Source organism: Populus euphratica, unplaced genomic scaffold, assembly GCF_000495115.2.
Source record: "Populus euphratica unplaced genomic scaffold, PopEup_1.0 scaffold413.1, whole genome shotgun sequence".
NCBI lineage: Eukaryota > Viridiplantae > Streptophyta > Magnoliopsida > Malpighiales > Salicaceae > Populus > Populus euphratica.
In genome coordinates this window covers 139,433-148,028 of record NW_011500055.1, presented here as the reverse complement: position 1 = coordinate 148,028, position 8,596 = coordinate 139,433, and the positions used below count along the sequence as shown (strand labels likewise).

The 8,596-nt window shown below is 32.2% G+C and overlaps 1 protein-coding gene across 2 annotated transcripts; it reads left to right on the top strand.

Annotated features, from left to right (window-relative positions):
• Positions 1-4,082: 4,082 nt before the first annotated feature.
• On the top strand, positions 4,083-6,956 carry LOC105107818 (HISTIDINE TRIAD NUCLEOTIDE-BINDING 2). 2 transcript variants are annotated; one of them, XM_011001870.1, is made up of 6 exons: positions 4,083-4,193; positions 4,277-4,381; positions 5,204-5,290; positions 5,831-5,978; positions 6,436-6,553; positions 6,644-6,956. In XM_011001870.1, exons 1-6 carry the CDS (start codon positions 4,162-4,164, stop codon positions 6,709-6,711), a joined length of 558 nt encoding a protein of 185 aa, XP_011000172.1. In that variant the 5' UTR covers positions 4,083-4,161; the 3' UTR covers positions 6,712-6,956. The 2 variants fall into 2 exon arrangements, with proteins under 2 accessions (XP_011000172.1, XP_011000173.1); XM_011001871.1 differs by lacking the exon at positions 5,204-5,290.
• Positions 6,957-8,596: the final 1,640 nt, after the last annotated feature.

The window sequence follows — 8,596 nt, the reverse complement described above, 5'->3', positions numbered from 1 at the left end:
AAAAAAAAGAAGTAAATTACATTCTTTTTATCAATCACACGTTAACTAAATTAAATCTATTTATATATATATAATTTTTGGTTACTATATTGAGAGAAAAGATAGAGATAATACGGATAAAGAATTTTTTATTTTAAAAAATATATAAATACATATTTTAAAATTACGACAAAATTATATTTATTTTATGTTTTTTTAAATAGAAATAACATGTCTATATTATATGTTATAAGTATTAAAAAATCACTTAAAAATTATTCAACTTTACCTAATGGTATTTTCATCTTTGAAATTAATTAATAATCAATAATTATTTTTTTTTAGTTTTAACCGTTCAAAAATTCTGAACTAGCTAGTTTTTAAGTATATATCGACACTAAATTAATCCTTTATATATCTTATACAAACCATTTACAGCCATCTTAATTAACATACTTATTCAGTATTAGAGCGATTACAAATCAGAATTTGAATTTTCTTCACTTTACTATGATTTGCATGCAGTGGCGACGGTATCTTTTACTGTCACAAGAGTCACATGCAAACCCTAATTTATGTGCTATGGATTTCTTGATGGCATGTGACTACGTACCTTATAAAAAAAAACCTGACCCTAATTGTTTATTTTATTGATAATTAATTGTACAACTACCTAATCCGGTCCCGAAAATGTTTTGAGTGTAGGCGACTGGATATATATATATATATATATATATGGTGATGATTTTACAATATAGGACCGATCGAGTTCTTAATGATGGTTGGGGCCATGGAGGGTTTTCATGCTGGGCGTATAAGAGAAGAATTCACTAAGTTTTTGGATTATGAAAACATGCTTAAAGTAGACATTAAGCCAGCATGATTGGATCTATACTGTTTAAAAATGAGTGTAAAAGTAAGGGTTATGATAGATAAAAGACAAACAGATAGTGTATCCACCTACTAATTCTCTACATTTACCAATATATTTGTTTACCAATTTAGTGTAAATTAGATTCTCATATGGTTGTGGATTAAAGTGTGTTTTAATTATAAATACATCAAAATAGTTTTTTTTATGTTTTAAAAAATTATTTTTGACGTCAGCATATCAAAATGATATAAAAATATAAAATAATAATAATAATTTTTAAAAAATATAATTTAAAAAAATATAATTTGTGTTGTGTTCCTAAATAAATTAACTCTTAATCTATATCCTTAATCTAACTTAGAGTCTACTTAGCTAAAAGTGAATATTTTTTAATGGTTTCTTGTTTGACAGGAAAAAAAAAATCTATAATAATAAATAGAGTAAATTTTTCAATTATATTTTAGAAAATATATAAAAATTGCTCTCATTTAGCAAAAAATAAATAAATCAAGAATGCAATGAAAATTGCATGAGGCGCACTTGTCAGGCACATGTAAAAAAATAAAAAAAAAATAGTTTTACTCAAATCCTCCATTAACCTTGAACCGCCCATCAAGAATCGTATTGAAACCCTTGAAACTGTTTAGGACATCCAAGAAATTGACAAAACATGAAGCCATTTTTCTCACATTATAGCTATCAACAGTGAAGGATATATAATAGCGATATCCAAACCAAGTTACAGATTAGTCTCTTGGAAAAGACAACATACCAAGACTCAGAGGGGTGATGCTGCAAAATAAAATGGAAAAGGCAAGATACGTAATTACTTAATATTATTAGAGTGTGATGAAGATCAGTAAGAATTAACAGGAGATCGACGTCAACCTTAGAGGTCGAAATTTGCAACGAATCGTTGGGACCCCAAGGCGCCGGTGAGTTTCATAACGATGGCAACCCGCCGGGAATCCTGCGACAAAAATTGAGAACAAGTGATGATGTGAGATGGTGAAGAGAAACATAATATCATCGTACGAGCATAGGACAAGAAACACTAGTGAACACATGCCATAGTGAACTCCATCGATCAACCTCAAGCACATCAATATCTGCAGTATTCACTAAGGTCGATCGATGATGACAAACAACGCATTTGAAATTAAGGAAACACATCTTCTTTAGAACACACATGCCATTCGAATTGAGAACATATCAGATTCAGTTTATGAATTTCTGAAACTATCACAAATGGTCAGAATTAAGAGTTGAGGGAAGTGAGATTTAAGGAAGCAGGTCCGTCAGTTTATGAATTTCTGAAACTATCACAATTGGTCAGAATTAAGAGTTGAGGGAAGAGAAGTGAGATTTAAGGAAGCAGGTCCATATATAAACCTTGTTTTAGCACTGAATAGAGGAGAGGACTAAAGGGCACTTCCATATGACCCATTTCTCACTTTTCCTCGGGGATCAATCGAGATGTGAGATATCCAATGAAGCATAAATAGGATGCAACTCATTATCCTCGTCTTCAAAGGAAAGACACAGGTGTAGCAAGAACACACCCCTAGGCCTCCATTTTTGTACTCCTATCTACTTCAAAATTCATTTTAATGCCCCAAAAAACATGTACTCTGTGATTTGGCACTACATGGTCTTAAGCATGCAAGGGTTGAACAATCAAGATCTCCCAAGTCTCGTTCTGTGAAATGAGTTTCTAGTTTTGACAAAGTCAGCGATTTGATGGTACAGAAAAATCAGAGTTCAAGAGCATTTGTTACTGTTTAAACATAACTGGAAGTATTCTTTTAAGAGCTTGCCGGGCATACTCATTTCATATCCAGTTCACCATTATTAAAATACAGTTTTAAAAACATTTTAATTTAAAAATCTAAATTATTAATTAAAATTTTAAGATATAATTTATATAATTATATTTCATATTCTCTTAAATAAATATCATTTAAACTTGTAACTTATACAAATCTGTTTAGTTTTTATCATGTAGAATAAAATAAACAAAATTATAATATCATATTAAAAAACTAAGACATGCAATTAAATAAAAATATTAAGAATTCAAGTAGTAGCAACCCAGAAAACAAATTAAAACAACAAGTGTAAATTACAAAAGACATTAGATTCTTACGGGTCTGGTTCTCATCAATGGCCTCTATAAACAAGCAGTAGTTCTTTATATAGGTTAGCGTTATAAAGACATATATATATATATATGCTGGGGTTAGCGTTATAAAGACAGAAAGGGTATTATTTGATCAAACTGAAATAGAGAAGCTTCTCAAGCTGGTTGGTGGCAGTCTCGAAACGAAATTCGCCATGTTTTTTAAAGGACCGGTCCCCTCCCCCCCCGTCTCTGTTATAATTAACCAAGTAAAATTGGCAGCTTCGGTTAATGATGCATTTAGTCCCTTTAGTGTCATTTCCGTATTAGTTTGGTTACCTTAGTCTTCTTATTTGTACTAATATCATCCTTCTATGAATATTTTGTAATTTATTGTTACAAATCCCATTGAAAAGCGCAACATATGATGCCATGTTAGATAATTAAAAAAAAACAATTCAATGGCTTGTTTTTATGTTTTAAAAATATTTTTAAAAAAATTAAATTTTTTTATTTCTTTCTTTGTCTTAAATTAATTTTGTGATGTTTTTATATTGTTTTAATATATTAATATTAAAAATAAAATTTTAAAAATAAAAAATATTATTTTAATATATTTTTATACAAAAAATATTTTAAAAAATAAATATTACCATAATATCAAACAAACTCTTAAAAAATATTTCACACCAAGATAGCATTTGGTATATGATATAAGATGATACGATACATACAAGACAATAGCATAAAAAACAAATAAAAAATTTACTAGTAGTTCTCAATCAACAAATCATCAATAACTTCTTCTTCCACTGTTGATATTTGATGTGTGATTGATATAAACATAGATCAAATCTCAAATATATACTTTTAAGTGGGATTTTATAACATTAAAGAAAGGGTTGAATAATTGTAAAATAGAGAATAATAAATAATAAGATGATGTTAGAATGAATAGAAGTTAGAGGAGCAAAGTAATAAACAATTGAGAATAGGAGGAGTAAAAGCACCATTAACTCAGGTGGCTTTACGCGTCAAATTTCCAACTTTATAACAACCGTTGGTCAAAATATCAATTGGGTTGGCCCACGAACTTTTGGCGGTCCAGATTATACTGTCAGGTAAGTGAAAATGTACTTCTTTGCCTACATTAGCTAATCCCTCAAGGACTCAGCACTTACTGTTAAACATGGCTGCAATTGGGTCTTTCAGCCTGCTCAGGTACTTTCCCTCTACATACACCCTCTTTGTACTTTTCATTTCCATGCAATTTGTGGGTTGGTTTAATATTTGTATATAAACAGGAATTGTGCAGTAACTACAAGGGCATTCTCAAATGTGAGAGTCTCACCAAGGGCAACCTCTAGTTTCAATTCAATTAAGTTCCTTAATCCTCACCATTCTCAAAGGTATTTTGAATGATCTTTTGCTTTACTTTTTGTATTCTATAGGATAAATATTACTGCTTGCTTTCTATGATCTATGTGTTGATGATATATGTCCATTCATGGCCTGAAAAGTATTGTTGTTTTTAGCTATTCATGTCAAACACTGGAATGGGTCGTAATTATTATGTTTTGGTTTGGATTTTATGTTACCTTGTTGTTTGAGTTTGAGGGATGATACACCCATTATTAAAAAGTTGGGCAGCAAGCCTCTTCTTTTTCATTGCATGATTGTGGAAGTTGTTTAAGGGTTTCGTCGACATGTTTGTTGCTTCACTTACAGTTATGTCGTCATGGTCCCTAATGTTCAAATTTGGTTTCAATCGAGATTGTGGTTATTGAATGTGAAAATGTACTGCTTGCAATATATGAGACAAGTGTGACCCCTTAGTCAGGGAAAAGATTCATGCTTTGAAAGTGGCAGTTCAGTGAAAGCCTAAATATTGGGATGATCGAATGCTTTATGTATAGAACTCGAATCAACTGAAGCTTGCATCATATCTAGATTATGAAAAGAAATTTATTTAAAGCAAACAGTTTTGTAGGTCGTAGCTCAGTATCCTTGTGTCATACTTTCAGTTAGGATGGATGGTAATCTCCCTCACTCATTTGAATGATGCTGCAAAGATCCTCTAGCTGTTCCCTTTTCTTTTATACTCAGTTTATTCTTGATTGGGCTTTATGATGTTTTAGTTATTGTTCATTCCATTAGATTTTCAAAGAAAAGTTTAGCTGTTACTTTGAATCCTTTGCTGATTTTTTTTATTTCTTATGATCTATTTTTAGATCTCTGTTTTGCACTAATGCTATACACGATGAAGAGGCTTCTGCAAAAGCAGCTGCAGCCAGTGCCGACAGTGGAGCTCCAACCATGTATCATCACTTGTGACATAGCTGGTTTGATCACATGTTTTTAAAAATAGTCTGAGGACCTCTTGTATTGAACGCTTTAGATATTCCCTATCAGATGTCCAGCGACCCTATTTTTTATTGCGAGGTTTCAAAAACTCTTAAAGACTGTTCGATAATAATAGTTGATACTTGCTAGTTCTTTATAGAGACTCATTATCAAAATAAAATGAGGAAAAGAAGCATACAATTTCTTCAAAATTGGCATTTTAAAAATAGGGAAGTTTTATTGGGAAAGAATCTTTGTTTGAGGTGCTGAGAAATGAATGATAATCTTCACTTACGTAGATTCAGGAAACAAGCGAGGATACCTGAAACTTGAAGTTTGTGTCTGTCTATAGGGGAGGGGAGCCTGGGAGATTTATGTTGTGTTTGGATGAGAGGAGGACAGTTTATGTAGAATATGAACTGAGAGTCATCTTTCCTGTGACATGTTGGAGTGATATTTCTTGAAGATTATTGCACTGCTTTCATGCTGATAAGAGTTTTACCTTTCCTGTCCAGTTTTGACAAGATCATAGCAAAGGAAATTCCTTCATCCATTGTATACGAGGATGAAAAGGTCCTAGCTTTCAGGGACATCAACCCTCAGGCTCCTGTTCATGTTTTGGTCATTCCAAAGGCCAGGGATGGATTGACAACGCTTGGGAAGGTTAGTAATGGCCATGTATCTTTCATTGAATGCACGCACACATACTCATACACATTACATTGATGCAAAGCTTTGAATCTTCACTGAGCATACTTAACCAAATGGATGGACATGAGAACAGAGATAAAAATTAACATGGTATATATTTCAAAATGTTTATTTATGATTGCTCTCCTTCGTGTGGAATACCATTGACTTGACTTGTAGATGTTCCTTCTGCATGCTGTATTTTGCACCAAAATGCACCCCTTATTCCTTCTCTTTTTTATACTGTAAGGCGTCCATAAAACTGTAACCTGCAAAAATATTATAAACCTATGGAATAGAAACAATTCCTCACCGTATAAACTGTATCTTCTTAAATGAGTGTGTTGTAAATCAGTATTTAATTCAAATGACTTGATCCAGCCTTGTAATTTAAAATGGTAGTTTGCCTTCTGTATTTCCTTTTTATCAGGCAGAAGCCAGACATGGAGAGGTGTTGGGCCAACTTCTCTACGCTGCAAGAATAGTGGCTGAAAAGGAAGGCATCCTCGATGGATTTCGTGTTGTTATCAACAATGGTCCTGGTGCCTGTAAGCTCTCACCTCATTTCTGTAACTTCTAGTCTCTGTTAGTGCTGTTTCCATACATTATTGTGCTGATGGCCTGGTCTCTCTGTCCAGGTCAATCTGTCTATCATCTCCACTTGCATGTCCTGGGTGGAAGACAAATGAAATGGCCGCCTGGTTAAAGATTTGAATAAATTCATCTTGAAGCTTGATTGCACCGTCTTGTTTCCCATGCCCTCACTTTCTTGAATTCTTTTTATATTTGATCTGAATATTTGTGATAGTTGTCACCTGGGACTTACGAAAACCTTATAAATGGAGATTTTTTCCCATCATCTGTAATCTCTAAAGACTTCACTTAGGAATCATCATGTTTTTGCTTTCTATTTGCCAGCCAAAGTGCTAAACAAAATCGATTATTTTACTACTGCCTTCTTAGAAATCCGAATGAGGAGAGTATTCTTCACCCCTAAGTCACTGCCTCCGAATAGATCATCAATAAGCCCCGTTGTGGCTGGGAAATATTGACGTGTTTGTTAATGTTTCAGGAAAATAAATAGATATTATTATTTTAAAAACATATACGTGAAATAAATAGATCATCAATACGCCCCGTTGTGACCAGATGCACGGTACAAAAAATAACACACAACCCACTCGTTAGCACTTACATTACACGGTTTAAGCCATGCTGACCATTTGAGCTAGGCCGAACAGCCAGCATTCTAGACGTCTAGCAAATCTCGGCATGCTCTTGTGTGTATTGCACGGTTTAAGTCAAATCCAGATATTATTGGACCAGGTTTGTCCAATAATATCTCGACATCCTCTTGTATGTATTTTTTCTTCCACAAACTTTATATTTTTCTGCGCACATTTTTCCTATATTTTTCACCGGCAGCTCCATTGGAATATGGAAAAACGAACGACAATTTTCTAAGAGAATGTCGACACTGACATCACCAGTGACACGCACGACGCGTCACTCAAGGAATCTTTCTGGGAATTTTTTCTTTTTCCCAATAATCAAGTAATCAGAGGGAGGCCATTCCAAACCATACGAAGCCGAAGCTACCTTTAGCCGTTGAAGGAAGGCCATACAAACTCCACGTCATATGCCATACACACAGGCTGCACCATACAAACTCCACGTCATATGCCATACACGCAGGCTACATAATTTTATTTTATTTTATTTTTATTTTTCTGTACGTTATTTTCTCTTTTTATATTTATTAACTTTAAGTATTGGAGGGTTTTATTTTATAATAGAAGACTGGTTTTTCGGGAACGATCCAGGCCGAAGATAAATGTTCAAGCTCATCATTTTACCAGCGCAAAATACAACTATTTAAAGTTCTTATTTTGTCTGAAATTCTTCTTAAATTCGTAAATAAAATTGGGTGGTGAATTCATTCTAGGTAATTTGATATTTTTCATATGATTTATTTATCATTATAAAATTGATAAAAAAATAATCCAATCTTTTTATTTTTTAAATACAGACTATATTACTATTAAAAGCAAACTTTTTTAAAATTTTTATAAAGAGCAATTAGATATTTCCTCTTTTACATGCAAAATATAAATACTTTATTATTTTTATAAGCAAAATTGTTAAAATGTTGATAATGAATTATTTTACCTTTTTATATTTTTAAAGAACAATATACAGACTATAATAACTTTAAAAGAAAAAATTATTAAGATTGCTTCAAAAAGATTTTTTTTATTTTGAAATATTTAACAAGTTCTCACGAGAACAATTTGATTTTTTAACAATCATTAACATTATTTAAAAAATGCTACAGTCACGTGTGCCGCACACTATTTGAGAAGTGTGTGTAGCATTGTATCATAGCTAAACACTGCCTTTCTGTGTAGTATTTGAAGCGTCTCCCCGTCCTCCTTTTATTGGTGTTACGTGTTTGCACGAAGGCGGCTCCGATAAACCTTTTTTATATATTCAATTTAATTTTTATTTTTTTATTGTTAATTTTTTTTTTTCTTTTCTTCAATTTTACCTCTCATTATTTTGTTTTATTTAATCTTTATATTAAATTTAAT

What these genes read in the sequence shown, in the direction of transcription:
- LOC105107818 (XM_011001870.1), top strand. Translation starts at nt 4,162, where the DNA reads ATGGCTGCAATTGGGTCTTTCAGCCTGCTCAG. An exon ending in AATCCTCACCATTCTCAAAG is followed by an intron (nt 4,382 to 5,203) that starts GTATTTTGAATG and finishes ATCTATTTTTAG; the next exon opens with ATCTCTGTTTTGCACTAATG. An exon ending in CAACAATGGTCCTGGTGCCT is followed by an intron (nt 6,554 to 6,643) that starts GTAAGCTCTCAC and finishes CTCTCTGTCCAG; the next exon opens with GTCAATCTGTCTATCATCTC.